Genomic DNA, 19,608 nt, shown 5'->3' on the forward strand with positions numbered 1-19,608 from the left:
CTCATTGATGCAATATATGAGCAGTGCTTTAATTTTGTTGGTCAATGAGAAGCTAAGTTGGATTGCTATAGGTTTACGGATGGGTAGTTTAATAATGCATACTATTTTATAAACTAATCAGATGTTTTTATGTAAAACATTTACAATTAATCTGCAAAGTAATATATAGCCGTCAAATAAATGTAGTGGAGTAACATATGTAATGGAGTATACGCTAGTAGCCCTGGTAATAAATATTTTACTTTACAGTATTTATACTGTAAAGTAAAATATTTACTATAAATGTATTTCCACCACCGCAAAACACCCAACACATAAGCTACACTTCAATGAACTATTGCTTTTTCAAGGGCTAAGTGTCAAAATGACAGGGGAGGTCAATAATCACATGGAAATCATAGGCCTTTGTCTTTGTTTTTCTCCGTCCTCGGTACTTTTCCATTAGACGCCCTAATGTAATAAATAGCCGCTAGCCTAACGACAGCTAACACAACGTAACAGCTAACGTGACGCTATTTGTTTTCTCGGCTCGAGATTTACTTGCTAATAATCAGGACACGTTGCTTTAGTTAGTTTTGAAATTAAAATTAACTGTACTATATACATAATAAAGATAGTTTAGTGCTAGTATTACTTTATTGGTATTTTAACTGTGGTCCCAGGTCAGGGCCAGTCAGTTATGTGAAGTTACAGTAGGATCTTTCATAGCATCTTCTGCGTTAGCTTGTTAGCAGTCGTGTGAAGCTAGATATAAGCTACTTTTAGGCTTAGCTGCAACCATGTCTTACTCTTTCAAAATAAAAGTCGTGGTTTTTATTTCGAGGTGAACATATTAGATTTGAACCGAGCATGTGTTAAGCCAGGATGTCTGTGTTGCATTATTTCTGGTTGGCAGAACGCATTACTGGCTGATAATGCTGCTCACCCAAAATGCCACAAATGAAATGCAGAGGGACGAACTAATAGAACAGCCATATCTTATGCTTTAACAACAATATCTCTATGCATATTGTGCAAATGTGTGTAGGCCTATTTCTGCAGAAATCTAATTAACATGAATTGTGATGTCAATAGAAATCAGGACAAGTAAGAAAACACATGGTTTGCTTTGGGTTATTTTTTTGACCTTGGAAATTGTAGTTGAACAAAATAAAGGTGCACATCTTTTAACCTCATTTTATGGCCTTCATCGGAAATCTCAAGCCACTGATGAAGACCACAAAGTGCAGTTGAAAGCTTGGAAATAGCTGGCTAAAAACCCTGTATGCTGTTTCCAAATTGACAACTAAGTAGCAGTGCCACACACACAACCTCACTGTGAAATGAAGTAATAGCACAGACAACCACACAAACAATCATTTTGCTCCATAGGACCTATGAGCATTGCAAGAATTTGGGAGCTCTATCAGTTTACATTCAAACATGGATGTTTTATAAGATGATTCCAGTATTTTGAAAACTCAACTTATTATTATTATTATTATTATTATTATTATTATTATTATTATTATAATAAATGGGACTACTTTTAGGCCAAGAGAAAAAAGGATTTAGTATTTCCTGACAGGTATTCCTAGTAGTGTGGGTCGTGGTGGGAAATAAAATTAACAGTAATAATTCAACATAAATCATACAATAGAACAATTAACTGCTGAACAAACAATATATATATATATATAAAAAATATATAAAAATGAAAATAATAAACAGTACACACACATACATATATATATATATATATATATATATATATACATATATATATATATCACATATATATATATATATATATACATATATATGTACATATATATATACTTTTATATATACACATATATATATATACATATATATATATATATATATATATATATATATATATATATATGTATATATAATAGTTTTTTGGGTCAAAAACTTTAAAAGAATCTAGTGGACAGGGACCTTGAATTCATGATCTTACTTATTCTGAAAATGACTATATTAATTAAATATTATATATAAAACAGTATAATAAAAGTAGGCCTATGTTAGGTTTATCAGAAGTTCTGTTTTAGATAGGCACTGATGATGCAATTGGTAATTGATTAATCAACATCCTTTGTCATATCTGCACTGTGAATTTTCCTCATGTTATCTGCTATTCTAATCAAAATGTAGACTTTTAACTGTGTATGACGAAATATAAACATTTTCGATTCATCCGACTAATAGTTTGAAGTCAAACGGAAACGTGTAACCTTCAATGCGGGTGACTTGAATATTGTTTTTTGTACCAGCTCCCAACTCTCAAATCGATCATTAGCTTGCCGAGCATTGCAGAGAGCAGTCAGCCCGTCGTGTCTCTACCCGAGGCCGGATGGTAAAATCCAACCTCCAGCGGATCCTAAACAGTCATTGCTTTGCTCGCGAGAAAGAAGGAAAACAGCAATCTTTATCTACCATGGCGGATTTGAGTAATGCTATCTGTGACATGATCGGGAAGTAAGTAATTGAATCATTGAAAATGAAAAATACCTCACCTAGCTGACTGCTAACCCGGATATGGGGGAGGGGTGGCTAAGCTAACCTAGCCTGCAGCCACAGAAAGCGGAAGTAAAACGCGTTTAGCTTTAAATGTACAGTTTATATGTAATGAGCATATCGCTCATGTCCCAGCGTTACGCGTTGTGGTAGCCATGGTTAAATTGTCATGTTGAAATAAGATACGGGTATTCATTTGCTGGCCCGAGAGACGACATGAGCAGCATTGGCTAATCTTAGCAATGAACCTCTTCCAACTTGTGGTACGTCACAGTAGCCAGCTAGCTAACAGTTAGCATTAACATTTCAACATAGTGACGTAAATGATCTTGTTAATGATAATCGTAGATAGATATTTATGAAGGGCAATGTTAACAAATAATGTACATGGTTAAATGTGTCGTTATATACTGACAAGGAAAATAGAAAGAAGGAATGGTCATTAACGTTTCTCGTCATCGCATAACGTTAACCTAATAGGTTCCAATCATGTAAAGTTAGCAATCTGCATATTTAATTGTGATAGAGCATCTTTGTTATCAATAATTAACCAACCATCAAATTGTTAGGGATATTTAATATTATTTAGGTGTGCTAGCGTTAGCCAGCTCTGTTTCCTATTGTCAGCAGCATTTATCATTTATTTCCATGTTTGACATTGTAACTTTGTGGCCAAAATTGCCTTTTAAAACAGTGTACGGATTCGCCAATTAAGACAACTTAACCGTAGCTCAGGTTCTTATAGTTCATATATATCATTTGGCGGATCAAGGAAAGTAAACGCAAGAGAGAAAAAATGGCCCTAAAAATCGTCAGGTGAGCAAACGTTTCTGGCCACGTTGATCTCGTGATCTGACAACCGTGTCAGGTTGATTATTACGCAACTGACTCAGCAGCAGCTTCATGACGGCAGGACGACTGTACACGGTGATGCAGTGGTAACGTGACATGTAAATAAATATTAGCTATCACCGGACGGAGAGATTATTGTCGTTTTTTATGTTAAAGTCTTGTGTCCTATTCCACAATAGCCTGAGCACAACAAAGTGAAAACACAGCGGATGAACTTGGCTGTTAAATGAATTTACCGAAGGCCTTAAAAAGGTATTATTTGAAGGGTTTACTTTATGTAGGCCGTGTTGTATACACCAAGAGAGTCATCAACATATGGATTTGTAACCCAGCTATTTAAAAAGCCACACTTTCAGTCTTAATGCAAGAAAGATACCCTGACTCTAAAGTGACAGCTCTTAATATAGAGTACTGTATTATTGTTTGTCAACTATAGCAAAAGCCATTCCTCGATAAAAGAAAATTTGCCACAAATCTCTTATTATAACCTTCTCAGTTGTGAGGATTTTCTTTTTGTCTTATGATACAGTAAACAGTATCTTCAGGGTTTGGACAAAACAAGCTTTTTATAATTAGTTTGCACTTGAATTATGCACTGTCTGGGAGTTTGATGCGAAAACATTTCACTATGTTTAGGTGCTTGTATGTATGTGACAGATACATCTCTTGAATGTTATGAGATCAATTTATGTTTTTATGAAAATCTGCCATTTGCATGGCTTTGTCAGTGCCTTTTTTATACCGTGTGTGTACTAAGTCACAAGATACAGTAGGTTTACCCAACAGATTGGGTTTTTAGCAGTAAATATTTTCGGTTGGTTGCTTCCCACCGCATCCTGCTGCATTAGCGCACCGCTCTTTAAAAGCTTCTGGTAACAACTGTAAACATAGTGCCATTGTTTTGAGGAACGTAAACGGTTCGAATGAGCACCCAGACCTGCTTGTCTAACACATGTTTTGTATTGAGCACTCAGATGTTAGTAGCTGCAGTATTTGATAATGTTGGGAACTTGGGGAAAAACTCATTTTGGTTATCAGTATTGGATAATGAGCATCTGCAATTCAAGTCATTAGCATAATCTCAGAAGATACGGAATGGGCACTATATTTAAATATTATATTTAAATTATTACTATATATAAATATTGAAATTGCTAAATTTTTCTTGGCACACAATTGCAAAATTGGTCAAAGCCTATTGATATTAATACACATATTTGTCTGGAGTCCCTTGACAAGAGGTCATGGTTACCTAAAATCCTTTTGATACATGATGAATTACAGAAAACCTTTTGTTATAAGTGAATTTTGTTTCAGTTAGTGTTTAATTTTTACATTATGTCCTTCCCTTCCAGCCTGTCCCTGCACTGTAGTAGTACCCGCGGCCCGGGGCCTCTGTGGTGCTCCTGATGCCCTTCCCAATTCCTGAAGATCCGTAGGTACAGGATGGGCACTACGGATCAGCATTTCAGCTGGCCTATCACTCACAGAAATGACACGACACAGATGCAGAAACAAGGGAAATCTGTGTTGTTGTTTTTTTTTTTTGCAGAAAGAAATATGTCAACAATAGGAGCTGAAACCATTTCCTGTCACCTGATCCAGTGTCATCTACGCATGGGTGTAAATCTGATCTAACAGTAGGGGGAGGGGACAATAAACATAAAATTTCTGAAGAGCAATTTTTGAAGAGGACACAAATAATACAGCCACAATTATACTCGTATAGGACATGTGTTCACAGAGGACAGCCTAAATACTATCATTAGTGTAGCATGGAGACTGTACCATTATCCTTCTTTTCAGTGTTTCTCTTGAGTCAATGAAATAGCTGACTAAATTGACCAAAATATTCTTCTATAAAACCATGTATTTATTTTTAAGTTGTTTATAAATAAGCCACAAAAATATCTTAAAACATAATGACTTATTTTGAAAAAGTGTCCCCATATAAAAGAATTACAATGCTTTTGTACACTTGTTAAATTAAATTAGCTGATCATAATGTTAATTAGTGAGCCACTGGTAAAGCTCATCTGCTCACCCTGACAGCCACACACTCTCAAAATATGAACTAAGCTCAACACACCCTACCTGAGACTCTCCACCTGTCTGTCTCTGGTCTCCCTGTTCCTCAGTTCTTTCTGTCTCCTTTGCCTGTAACATAGTGACGTTAGTAGGCTATTTCCATAAGCACCCATAAAGATGTTACCAAATTGTCTTGATATGAGGACTCATTGTAATTTACTGTCGTTTTGGTGTAGGCCTACTGAAAAAGGATCTTATGTCTGTTTTTCTTTTCTCTGTCATTTTTAACAACAACACAAATCTTCAGATGTCTAAATATGAGTTAGTTTCATAGGTTCACCACGTGGTCATATTATAATTATAAAATGATCTTGCGTCCTCCACATAAATATTAGGTTTTGTCTGGGACAGAGGATATATATTTAACTGATCAGCCACTTAACTTCATATTGAGCAAAACACAACAGTAGATCTTCAATATTAACCCTAATATGAGTTCACACACAAAACGTTAGGCTTATCGCCGTGGTAACGTTAGTTGTAGTGCGTGCATTTCTATCCAACAAGCTATTAAACAAGCTAGGTAACGTTACATTACACTAACATATCAAACTTTTTTGGCATGACTAATTCATTAATTACTCAGCATAATTGCTATTTGAGGAAAGAAAAACTTTATATTTATCGTGAATAAAACAGCCTTGAACCGCCTACTTACTACATTCCTGTCACTACCCGATGTGACTGTGAGTCGAGTGCAGATTCTGACGTACAGCATGCAGTGGACCAAACCACTGTGAGGCAAGGGAGGGGGGACTCAAAATTTTTGGGGGTTTGTATTGTTTTTCTGCTTACAGATATTTTAAGTATACATCATTATGTTATTTACAATACACAGCATTGTTTTAATGATATTTCTAGTGGGGGGGCAACCCATAGATTTGGGGGTCCTGACCCCCCTGGGATTTACGCCCTTGCATCTACGCTCGGCACGTCATTACATTTCTTTTTCCTTTCAGAGTTGAGTTTATTTATACGCACAGTTGCTCTGTTTGACCAGAGTAGCAGGCCCATGTGTGCATGTAATTATTTTGGCCACAATTCCAAAGTAGTAGTCGTAGATTCTAAGTGGACTATGCCATCTACACAATACTGACGCTTTTAATGTTACCTACTGCTGTTCTCAGATGTGTTAACAAGTGTTTGTGTTTCCAGGATCGAAGGTTGACTGTAACGGAGGAGCCAGCAGGGAATGGTCGCCCTGGGATACTCCACTTCCTAAGTCGTCCCACCGTTACCAAGACAATACAGTGGGATGCTGTCCTAAGCAGCAGTGCACTCTATGTGGAGATCCCTTGTGACCCTCTTCCTGAAGGCAGCAAGGAGAGGTGAGGCCAGATTGTTAGCAACAGGAGAGACCTCAAGTGGAATGAAGCTTCAGGTCTTTACAGAGAGTAAAACAAGTACAAATATTTTTTATTTTTTTTTATTTTTTAAAGATGATGGGAAAGTGATTGGACTGTAGATTTTCAAGCCTTGGTTACCTGTTAATCTTAAAAAAGAACATTTTAATCATTTTTATCATAAAAACGCATTTTTCTTACGGGATATGCGAGAGATTGGCTCAGTCGTGTTTTTGTGCCTGTGTGTGTGTGTGGAGAGAGGTTGTTTTGTATTTTCTAACCAAAGCTGCCCTCTGTCCTCCCTGCAGTTTTGCTGCTCTCCTGGAGTTTGCTGAAGAACATCTGAAAGTCGTTAGCGTGGTTGTCTGCTTTTACAAGAACAGAGATGATCGTGGTACGTGCTAACAGTCCCGTTTTTCTCAGCACACCCTTTTTCATTCAGAACAACTTTGATAACACAATTGTTTTTGGCTTCTGTGTTCTGACTCGTACTGCATTTTAACATCTGTTGTACCAACCTTATTCTTACAGCTAAACTGGTGCGTACATTCAGTTTCCTGGGCTTTGAGATTGTGAAACCGGGCCATGCCCTTGTCCCGCCTCGACCCGATGTATTCTTTATGGCCTACAGTTTTGAAAGGGACTCCTCGGACGAGGAGTAGCCCTCTGGACAGCCCCTCCACCCCCTGCTTACTTCACCTTTTCTTCCCATTGTATGTTTGTCGATCCCATCCCAGCTTACTCATATAAACCACCGTCTGTGGTAAACCCTGGCAGTAGCTCTCTGTATTCATTTCCCCCATGCTTTTTGTGTTCAAGGGACTATGTAAGATGTGCATCTCCTGTTTCCACCATCTTTGTGTGTTTTATTATACTGCTTTCATTAAAGATCGGTGTTGTCACCTAAAAAAATTTTTTTCTGGACTTACAATCATATTGCAGTTGTCATAACTATAAGTTAGCTCCGGTATAATTTCCATTTCTTGTCAAGTCGGCTTTTATTGATATTTCCTTTTTTATGATAGATTAAGGTGGAGGATTCTTCATTTCTTGAATGTACAATAAAAAGGTCATCAGGTTTACACTCGGGTACTCCAGCTTTTTTTGATTGGCTAAATAATGATTTTAAATTTGTCTTATTTCCTTTTCTCTCTGAATTGAATTGCAAATGCATTTCAGTTGGACCAGTTTTATTTTTGTAGGACTAACATCTTAGAAGTAATTTTTGAAACATTACTTTTGAGTGACAGCCCCAATAATTGGTATTTCATAGCTGAATAGTGAATTCAAAGTATGAATGCTGTTGCATGTGTCTGATGTAGGTGCTTCAGTTTCAAGTTAAAGATCCTACGATGAGTGTATTGGTACAACACTTAAGGAAAGTGAATAATCCAAAGTGCATTTGCTTCTTTCTGCCATGTATATCTGACATTATTGTGTTTTGTTTTGGAGGTTGGAAAATGTGCTGTGATTGGATTTTTTTTTCTTAGCATTCCTTTTTTTCATGGTTGTGAGTTGGTTGTTCACCTACATAGTGGTACCTGTTGTGCTTCTGTGATAATAAAACGGACAAAAACTACCTTTGTCTACTTTTTACGTTTGTTCAACACATTTAAACTAAACTAACTAAGTTTGGGTTAGAAGAAAATCCGACAAAGAGCTCTATCTTCCATGTTATTTCAAGATTAAATATCGAGACGAGTGAATTCAGTGTTTGTGTGTATAACCTTGGGTAGATCATTTTTCTGCCTGATCAAACTTCTGGAGATGCACAACATGCTGAGGATTAACCAGAGTGGTGGATTTAAAAGCACATTTGTTACACAATCATCTGTTATGCATAATATAAAAGTTATTTAAGTACATCCTCACATCCTAACAGTATAGTATAAAGCTCATTTAATGGCCCCTAGACCATCCAACGTATTCTGTGCGGCTCACTACAACTAGGCTAGGCTACTAAAGAAAATCAGGTCAGTTACAAAAGAGCAGCAGGGCTGACATCCAGAGCATACATGTGCTGTGTCTTCACACCACCAGGAGGCTCCACAGGACACTGAACTACACATGACTATTCAACCGTTGATTTTAAAGTGTGGAAGTGGAGGTAGGAAAAAGGACCTATGCCTAGGGAGGTAAGACCTCCTCACCACACAGGGGAGTTGGTGTGTGTGTGGTTTCGAACGGTGGGGGAGACCGGAAGTGAACAGGAGTAGGCTATATTTCATGAGGCGACATCGTTCTCTTAATACATCCATGGGCGACATGCGATGGAGGGTAGATGATAAGGGCCTGAAAGGGAAACATCAGTATTCTTCAACCTGGACCCTATTTCCCCATGTTTGTGTGTCTAAGTGACTAATGGGGACAGCAATTTTTGAATTCATTGGTCCAGTATTGAGCGAGAGCGCCGCAGCCAACGCAAAAAGGGCAATTGCGCTCCATCAATGTAGGCTACGTCCACTAAAAGAGCTTGTTTTAGCCACTGACAGGTTTAGATTGTTATTATAATTGTCTAACACCATTATGAAAAGGACCCTACAGAGAAATAAAACGTTTTTCTTTAGGCTACCTTTCGCTTGATCCGGACTGTTTGTTATTGTGTCTAACCAATTCTCGCTCAAGGAGAAGTCTCGTTCTGATATTTCGCATGAGGTGACTTGTTGCTGGAAGACTACAGTGGAAACGTGAGTGAAGGATAAAAAAAAACAAAAAAAACAATGGTTCGTGTTTGTGCATTTCCAAATTGTGCCAACAAAATGTCGAAGAACACTCCACGCAGCTTTCATAGACTACCTTTGTTGGATAGGGACACACTGAAGTTGTGGCTTGTTGTGATACAAATGGATCCCAACACTCCTGTTCATACACTGCGCCTTGCAGACCATCGGGTCTGCAGTGACCATTTTCACCGGGATGACTACTGCCAGCCAAAAAGAAGAAGAAATCTTATACCAAAGCACTTTTTCCTAAAGAAAAATGCTGTTCCAAGAGTGGAGAGACCTGCAGACAGAGTGCAGGTAGTAGCTAAAGTAATTGTGTTGACCTGGCATCAGTAGGCTAGCCTACACAGGAAAGCATTGCAGGATAATGGCAAAAACAATCAAATAAGCCGAACACGCTGGGGGTGCGGGCGTGCGTGTGGATGGTGTAATGTCATATTTTTGCCAGGGCCGGCCCTAGACTTTTGGGGGGCACTAAAACGGATTTGGTATGGGGGCCCCCTCATTGTAAACGTGTTTCCACTCCACTTTGCATGGCACTGAACCAACTTTTGTATTGTCAAGAACTACTTCACTACTGTACTTAAGTCCTAAAAGGCTGTATCTGTACTCTACTGGAGTATTATTTTTTTCCTCCTACTTCCACTTTTACTTCAGTACATATTTTCTATGAGTTTAATACTTTTACTCCGATACATTTTTTATGTGCTGCATCGTTACTCGTTACAACCATTGCAGTATTGAATAATTGGAGCCCAGACGCAATTTTGTAATTTTCTAAATTTCTGATCCTCTGAATAAAAACAGGAAAAATTGGAAAAACAGTTTCAAGATCCAATTTTTTAATTTGTCAAGGCGGGAAAAAAAATTAAAAATTGGATATTTGAACCCATTTTTCTGTTTTTCCAAATGTCCATTTGTGCTTAGAAAATTGAACTGATGAGTGTTACACTGACCGGGTCGCGTTAGCTTTCCAACCTAGCTGCTTTCCACTCCTGCACACCGCTGTCGAGGTCCCTTTCCCCGGCTAGCAGCATCGGGCGACACCGCAGGCTGAGGTGCTGGTCTCCGTTGCAGGCGAAGCTCGTGTAGTGTGTCGAGTATTCCGTCTGTAATAAAGTGTCCTGCATATTCTCCAATCTGTACCAATGTATCCCGGTGGTACACGTGTGCGGTAGTATGAATGCACATAATTGTTGTAAAAGTTTTCTGTTGAAAAGACGGAGCCTGTTAGCGATGCTTCAAGATGGCTGACCTTGGTTTTGCCTTGGGAATACTTGGGGAAAGCCAACAGTCCAACCCCCTATGGGCGGGTTGGAAACATGCGGAAGTAGCTCCTTCTACTGGCTGTAGTCCATAGCCTCTGGACAAAAATGCCTGTTATGACGCAAAATGATGATTTTTGCGTCATAAGAGTTTTTTTTTTCCAGACCCACAATACAGAGATTTCCTCGTCTCAGGGGGACATGAGGGAGGGAAGCACGGTCATTCAAAAATACTACCGGGTTTCTACTGATACAAAGCTTAATGCTAAATCGGTGAAGTATCCCTTTAATAACTACATAACACAATACTTGTACTTTTACTTTCAGTACTTGAGTAGTACATTTTAAAATTAACTACTTGCAATAGTTAAGTACAAAAAATGTTGAATACTTTAGTACTTCCACTTAAGTGTGGTGCTTAAAGAGCACTTCAACTTCTACTCAAGTTACTTTTTTGATAGAGCACTTCTACTCAAGTCTGGGTCTCTAGTACTTTATACATGTCTGATTGTCAAAATTAGTTAAACACATAAAATGCTTATAGGCATGTAAAATAATAAGCATGTAGACTAAAGTGGGTCCTATTAACTTAAAATAGATAAATAAGACAAATAAGGTAAATTCTCTATTACCCCCTAACCTTATGAATGGTCCTCAGGGCCTTTTGCTTGATACTGATGCATGGTTTTGTGTTGTTTTCATTGGAAATGTCTGAATCTCACCTGTTTTTTATGTGATGTCCAAATGTTGAAAGGATATGACACAAATAAAAAGATATGATGCACAAGGCAACCATATGGTGAAGAACATGGTGCAGTGATCCAATAAGAAAGAAAGACAAAAGAAGTGTAGCATGTGGGTTCCTGGTTAGCTCAGTTGGAGGAGCGGGCGCCCATATATAGAGGTTTACTCCTTAACTCAGCGGTCCTGGGTTCAACTCTGACCTGCAGCCCTTTGCTGCATGTCATCCCCCTCTCTCTCTCTCCCTTTTCATTTCTTCAGCTAGCCTGTCAATAAAGGCCTAAAAATGCCCAAAACGTTATCTTAAAAAAAAGTTAAACGTAAACATTTTAATAGGAATAGTTAGTTTGGAGCACTAACTTTTTTCTTTGTTTGATTAGTATTAAAGTATTCAAGTGGCCATTCATATAATCTGGTTTAAAGAACATTTGGGCTTTTCCTTATGATTTCTTATGAGGAAATTGTAAATATAACTACTATATATGTAGTTACAGTAAATTCCAAACAGGTTGGATCATCTGCCATGCAGGCACGTAAAAACATATGGATGTTGCAACGTGAAAATAATTATACCACTTTCTTTAACCGACCTCCAAATGTAATTTATTTAACTTAAATCATGGGCTGCAGTTCTGGCAAACTGTCAAAGAATAGCTTGTGAAGATACATAACCCAGTTTGTGTTGACGTTTGTTCTTTTCTTGTTTATTGCTTTTGTTTATTTCATATCTAATACAACTGCAAAAATGTGATTTTATTTTTGTACAACAGAATCCTGGGAATGCCTGTTCCGTAGGGAACAGTAAATAACCTACCTAAATTCTCCATTTCGCACGTCTCTGAGAGCATTCTTTTGTTGATATTTTTTGGCAAAAATTGCATGAAATGTTTTTGTTAAAGAAGTTTTTAGAAGTTAGATTTTTATTTTGTTATTGTCTCGTAAAAAGAAAGAGAGAGACCAGGGGGGCCGTAACTGCTTATTTTGTTTTATGGGTAGGATTGGCTCTGGGTACAACACTCTCGCTCAATACTTGACCAGTTTCAATGACTAATGTCCCCATTAATCACTTATACATGAATGGTACATAGATGAATTTGTGTTTATTCAAGTTGCAACCATAGACAGTAAAAATAGTGGACATAGCAGCAGTGACGTCACTCATTGGTTTGTGGAATGATGTTGTGAAGCCTCGAGTTTGGCAATATGGCCGTTGCCATCTTGGTTTTTTGAGACTGGACGTGACGATTTTTGACGAGAGGGTGGAGCTAGGGAGGGTGACGCGGCCAAGCCATTATTTTTTATGGCTACAATGGCGCTGTGCTAAGCTAAACGCTAAATAAGGACAGTTGCTGATTTTCAACCCTTCTGAAGCGAGTTATCCAGCGGAGGTTTACCGATGTGTAAACGCAGACCTCCAAGTACTGGCGCCACTCATTTGCATGTACACAGAAAATCTGCAAACCTTCCCTTAAGTTACCAGCTAATGCTAGCGGTAGCTAGAAATTATTGGTTTAAAGGTGCTGTAGGTAGGATTGTGAAGATCCAGGATTTAGCCAAAGAATTTGAACATCGACAACTTCTCAGTCCCTCCCCCCCTTTCTCCTGAAGCCCAAACGGTCTCCTAAGCCCCTCCCCCCACGAGGGAGAATGAATGCCTGTGCATGAGCAGTGATTGACACGCAGTTAGACACCCCCCCTGGCCCTGATTGGTGTATCTGAACAGGGAGCGATGGATTTTTGCAAATTACACTACAGGCTGTAGGTGGTGCAAGAGGAGCCAGATTTTTTATTTCAAATTAGCTGCTTAATGTAGTTCTACTGGAACATAGGGTCAGTTTCAGCAAATATGACAGAAAGTTAGTTTTATAAGTCTTACCTACTGCACCTTTAAGGCACCTCAGCAGTGGCTTCACTTTCAGACCCGGAAGCGTTGTCCATTAATTGTACAGTCTATGGTTGCAACTTGCAACACAGTAAACCTAAAAGTAGCCTACTCATTTTGCAGCATAATGGCCCCTGTCAGAATTATATTATTGCATATTGGCTATATCAATGACTTTTATGGACTCATATTTTGTATGTAAATGTGCAAAGTAATTGTAGTGGTGTAGAAGTGTAAAAAAGCAACAACAACAAAAATGGGAATGATTCCAGCCGTGCATTCGACTGTAGGGTCCTGAAGTTACTTTACTCTATATTGACAGGAAGACAGACTCACACATTATATTGTTTAGTGCCTACTACTGTACTGTAGGCGTTTAGTTTCAGACAAGGGGAGAGCTGTGCCTTTAACTGCAAACTGCTGGCTTAAACGTAATTTCGCGAGATTTGCTTGGCGCCGCGACCTCATGTGAGACACCTCCTGCGCGAGCCAGTCCGACGTTACCTCTGCAGAGGAAAACGCAATGGAGCCTTGAACATTTTTCATTTCTATCTCCATTGACCCCTGGAAAACAATATTCGTATCCAAATACTGCTTTATCTGCAATTTATCTGAGGCGTAAAAGGGCGGTGCAACAATGTGGATCCAGGTTCGCACTATAGACGGGAAGGAGACGCGAACCGTTGAGGATCTTTCTAGATTGACCAAAATTGAGTCTTTACGGTTGAAAATACAGGACATCTTCAGTGTAAGCCCACAACAGCAGCGCCTGTTCTACCGAGGAAAACAGGTACACGTAATTTTGTGTCACCCCTTCATGCAACAGTCGGTTTTTGATGTTTTGGCAGGGTTTGGTGCTAGTGGAGAGTGAGTGGTCTCTGGTGCTGTAGCCGTTTCGGACCCATGCGAGCTTCCTGTTTTGATAGGAATTCGCCAATAGTTCTTGCGCAAGAACCCGGGGTACGCGGCGTGCCAGCCCCCAAGAAAAACAGCGATGTTACATGGATGTATGGTCATATTATTGAACCTGATTGCATTGTTTGGGTTTGCGCTGAGGAGACCTGCCTGCATGCAACAAATGCCTCACCGCCGTAGACATGTTTGTTTACATTGCCGCGCGAGAGAAAAGAGAACATGGCACTCTGTTTCCACATGTAGACAAGTGCAGTGCACAGCCCATATCACTCACCGATGGCGATGAGCACTTGTTTAACCAAATTAACGACAGCTTGATTTAAACATGTAACAGCCATGTGTCCCTATATATCTATAACGCATTTGTTTGTTTTTTTAACTGTTACCATTCTGTTAATATATGTGGCACCAGTAAACTGCACTGAACCTGTTAGTAAGCCACCAGGCTTGTGTGCATGCGGTGTGTTATGATGATGTTAATGATCATTTGGGGAGGAGGGGACTCGTGGCTCCACGTGCACTGACATCTAAAAGCAAGTGTAGTTGTGTTTACACCCTGGCGTCACTAGTGTACAGTTAAAACAGACAAGGCTGTCTGCTGTAAAGATGCCAACCTCTTTCTCTCATGGCCTGACAATTCAGTAGTGCACATACTGTACAACACAGAATTAGAAGGATGAGTGTCATGCTTCCTAGGCATGCTTGTATTTAACCCAGGACTGTTTGCAAATATTAAGCCTTCAATATCAAATGATTTTGATTTGTAAGGCAATGTTTCATTATTTAGTAATAATTAAACCCTATCCATACTATGTGATATTTATATCAGTAATGGATGCAAACATTTTTTTTAAATCTCTATTTCCGTTCACATTTAATTCCACCAAAATGAGGTAGATAGTAAACATGTTTTAGATATCTCTGCTGATTCCACCATACCAACATTTCAATGTAGTTTGGTTTTACTACACCCTATACCTGTCTGATTACATCAGTAGTGCAGCCTGTAAAAATCCTCTATACCTAAGCTTCTAAGCACTTTGTCTCCATATAACTGCATCATGACAAATTCTTCATATTAAGATATTGTGATAAGATTTTCTGTCACAGTGTAAGATGTCAGCTATATAAACAAATACTGGTGCGATATATTTTTGAATTGAACCTTTTAGCATGTGGTTTTGAATACTGTTGTAAATAGTAGGCCTATATATTATTATTTTAAAAATATAATATTGAAATAATTGTAATGTTGTGATAATTACACTGTACAATGCTGATTTTGTCTACATTTCCCACCACAACTTTTTATGATATTTGAGTTGTCTTTACTTATAATGAATCAGTCAGAATTTTCAGTCGGAAATTATCCTTGATGGTAGATTCTGGAAGTGCGTTCCTCCTCTCTTAGACTCTGTCATATGTCATTCTATATCCTACAATATAACTCAAGAGAATTTGTAAAAACCAACAGTGCTCTGGGAAAATATGTTTGGGCCAGTACTACAGTCTCACTTTTTTTGGGAAGAAACTAATGCAAAAACCACAATAATCGTTCCAAGAATAAAATAATATGTCTTTGGTAAGGCTACAACCAGGCTGCGGTTTTTAGTCACTGTCCTGGTGGGATGGTAGTTCCACACACTGTTGAATCATGTTATATTAGAATTGTGACAATTTATATATTACTGTGAACAGATGTTAGTGTAACTTTTTCTTTCTCTCACATAGTGATTGAAGAAAGTCTGATGTTATGTCAACAGCTAGGAAATACAATGGTATGAACTGAAAGCTTCCGTCCTGACATGGACATGTGTTTGAGTGTGTCATGGCGGATGGTTGAATGCAGTCTCAAAGCCTCTGGTTTACTTGTTGAACACACATGGGCATATTTTATGATCTTACACACACACACACACACACACACGCTCACTCATGTTGTAACTGCAACTGTTAAAGTAGTAGATGCAAACAATATTTGCACCCTTATATATAGTACTGTAATATGAAAATAGTTCTGTCTGATTGGAAGTCTGTATCATTCACTATTTATGTTCTGTTTGTTCTTATGTGAACATAAAGTATATAAAATAATAAAAGACAGAAAGACTAACCCACTTTGTATAATGTGTGAAAGGTTAGTGAAAGCCTGCAGTGTACCAACTGTAGTTCTATCAGTAGTAAGTAGAAGATACTCACTGCTGACAGGACTGCTCATGATTTATTTAGTATGTAAGCATAACATTACAACGCTGATATTAACACAGTATGATTTAGCCAGGGAGATAAGCCCCCAGGAAGTAAACAGCCCACATGGTGTGTTGGTCTCACATTGTTTACATTATTCACACCTTCCTTCATTCATGTGTGTCAGGCAGTATTATAGGCCAAGAAATTCCTTTATAAATGGTTTTCTGCATGTTCAAGTTGTCTAATCTACTTCCCGTTGTGTAATTTAATGATAATGTCACATTCAAGAACACTCAATTCTGAGTCATACGGGCTGATTTTCACAATGGGTTGATTTTCTTCTGTTTGAGTGCTGTATATACTACAGGGCAGAGAGAAAGAAACTACTTCAAGAACAGTTAGAGAGATGGTAATGCGTAGCATGTCATTGTACCGGTATTTATACAGCACATGGTTTTTTTTTGTCAAAAAAAATTGGTTTACTTGGCAAACCATTATTATGAAAATAGATATTTTGTTTCACCTCTTGCACCAGTGCCCTTGGATGCATTTCCCTTATTTCTACTTGTAAACTAGTAAAAAATATGCGCAAATGTTCTGAACAATTTTCATAAATTAACTTTAAAACACCATATTGACAAAGAACAAAGCAAGACTGTTCTTCTTTCTACTCAAGATTTTCAGCAACACTAGTAGCTACAATTTAGTTAATTTACATTTGCTTTATTAACAATAAATTATCTGTTATGCTGGAGTTGTCATTGTGGGACTGTTGGAGCTGTGGTTGCAAATGCTAGGCCCGTGTAGTAAATTCTGTGCTTCCTTCATTTCACTGGAAAGTAAGTGGGGAGGGTTAATTAGGGGGTTTCCATATGTTAAGTAATGCATGGAATGAGCCAATGAAACGCAGCGGCAGTGTACACTAGCTAGTGCCCTTACATGCACGGCCTGCACTCTGTTAGGATTTAGACTTGTAGCAGAATAACTCAGTCTAATTCCTTTTCAAAATGGCGTCTTGTTTTTCCCTCCAGCTCACTGCGCACGCTGCCTCTCCAGTTCAAAGTCATGCTTGCCCTTGACTCGGAAGGGTCTCGAGCCAGCAGCCACACAACTTTGCCTCAGTGTTTGTTTTCATGGGTTTTGCAATTTGCCTGTGCATCTCTGTTTCACTTTGAGCAGCGTCTCACGTCACTTACATTCATGAGCAGACTACCACACACACACACACACCTTCCACTGTCCATGCAGCCTTTCTGCTCAACGCCCACACTCACTTTTGCAGTAGTAGTCTCATTTACTAATTTAAAAAAAAAGGTTTGGCCTGTTTATTAAGTGGTTTAAAACTCAGCATGTATTGCATCTGTGTGCTTCAAATATAAGGTTGTTCACTTGTTTAATGTTTAAATGGTTGGGCTGTCCTCCACTGTTAGCTGTTGCCTATTGTTGGGCTGTAGGAAAGCTTTATTGGCTTGCCCTCTTTCAAGCAGACAGTTGCTGTGACCTAGATATCGCTACAATTTGATAATACATGCATTGGTGTTGTGGCTCCTCGATTGATGGGTTTTCTTTGGGCATTGCCAAGCAGTAGAATTTCACAGAGAATTTCAGGGGAAGCAGAGTTGGCTGCAGCCATGCATGTACACAGTCACACCCTTCTTTGACAGATAGGCTGGACAAAGACAAAGAGAGGCACTAAACCCCGACTACAACTGCAGGCTTTCTGACACTCCCACATGTTTTCAACGTTTTGCCACTCCTTCTCATAGTAGCTTTAGGCCATGTCCACACATACCAAAACAATCTTTTTTTTACCCGTCTTCCCTGGATTCGTTTCAAGAATAGTTCCGTCCAAACGGATCCATTTGTAAATGACTCAACACGCTACCTCATATTCCAGGCCTATAGGCGGCGCTGTTTCTGCTACAGAAATTCGCCAAAAAACGGAGAAGAGCATAGTCACTTCCACTTCCCATCATAACATGGCTAGACTATAACGTTCTCTTAATACATCCATGGACTATAATAACTTTCACCACTGCTCAATTTATAAAGGCCGCCGCAAGAAAACGTGTCTTTGTTTACAATGTATAATGTGCTGTTGGATTGCTTTTTATTTAGCAATTCTGTCTGCCATCGGACGTGATTGCAGCGCGCTAGCAGCGAGCTAACATCGGCAGTCAAACAAACATTAATGATCCAATGTCTTTTTGAAAATCTACACGTTCTTGCGGTAGCCTTTCTACAATAAGCCGTGGTAAATGTTACTATAATCCGTTCAAGGAGTTGATAAGCAGACAGATTAGCTAGCTAGTTGATAAGTTGTCTACTTCCACTTTATAAACAGAAAACCATAGCAGCTAACGTTACGTCGCTGCTGAGTGGTCAGCTACTTTAGCGATGTTTAACGTTAGCTACATAACGTTAGCAATATATCTTGTGTAGAATCCAGGACCGGCAGAGGGAAGTGCCAGGGAGCAGAGACAAAGTATTTGTAAGTATGAAGTGAGCTGGTTTGACCATTGAGATGGGATATGCTCGCTTAGCTTCACCGCAGTCGTGTGTGGCCGTGCACTAGTGCGGGTAAGAGGTCGAGGGGTGTGGCGATGACATCATTGATACGGACGTATTCGTCGTCCAAACGAAGCCAAAAGGGAGCCGTTTTCGAATTTTTTCACCCTGAGACCAGGTTTAAAAAAAGTGCGTTTACAGAATTTGTTTGGACGGGTGGCCCAAACGATGCTAAACATGAGCGTTTGCATCAAAAACCGTCTCTGTGTGGATGGCCCCTTAGCTTGCATAGTGGTCAGATTTCCTACCTGTTAACTGTCAGCTCTTACACCTGCATTGTGAATAGTAGTGTTTACCCTTTATAGTTAGCTCAGATTATTAGAGGAATGCCCATGTTAATTACCTAATTGTCTCCCATGTCTTGGGTTTGGTTTCTTGCGTCAATAATGGCACATGTTTGCAGTTAATAAATGTTTAAAAATTAAAAGCACAATCTGTGATCGGAGTGTAAACAAAAAGGGTTGTCTCATGGCCAAATTCAAAAGACAGGATTACAACCTGCTATGGGTTAATCCGTC

General features: G+C 38.9%; 2 protein-coding genes across 2 annotated transcripts in view; both read left to right on the forward strand.

The window, feature by feature from the left end:
• The first annotated feature begins 2,287 nt into the window (after nt 1–2,287).
• Nucleotides 2,288–8,385, forward strand: oaz1b (ornithine decarboxylase antizyme 1b). The gene is given in 5 exon segments (XM_078271139.1): nt 2,288–2,484; nt 4,731–4,838; nt 6,591–6,791; nt 7,115–7,200; nt 7,338–8,385. Coding segments are annotated over 5 exon segments (651 nt in total). The 5' UTR covers nt 2,288–2,359; the 3' UTR covers nt 7,469–8,385.
• A 5,500-nt stretch (nt 8,386–13,885) lies between these two features.
• Nucleotides 13,886–19,608, forward strand: part of uhrf2 (ubiquitin like with PHD and ring finger domains 2) — a 33,522-nt gene continuing 27,799 nt past the window's right edge. The window contains exon 1 of the mRNA XM_078270844.1: nt 13,886–14,207. Within this exon, the coding sequence (XP_078126970.1) occupies nt 14,055–14,207 (153 nt within the window). The 5' untranslated portion in view covers nt 13,886–14,054. The remainder of the gene's footprint in view (nt 14,208–19,608) is intronic.

Source organism: Sander vitreus, chromosome 16, assembly GCF_031162955.1.
Source record: "Sander vitreus isolate 19-12246 chromosome 16, sanVit1, whole genome shotgun sequence".
Taxonomy (NCBI): domain Eukaryota; kingdom Metazoa; phylum Chordata; class Actinopteri; order Perciformes; family Percidae; genus Sander; species Sander vitreus.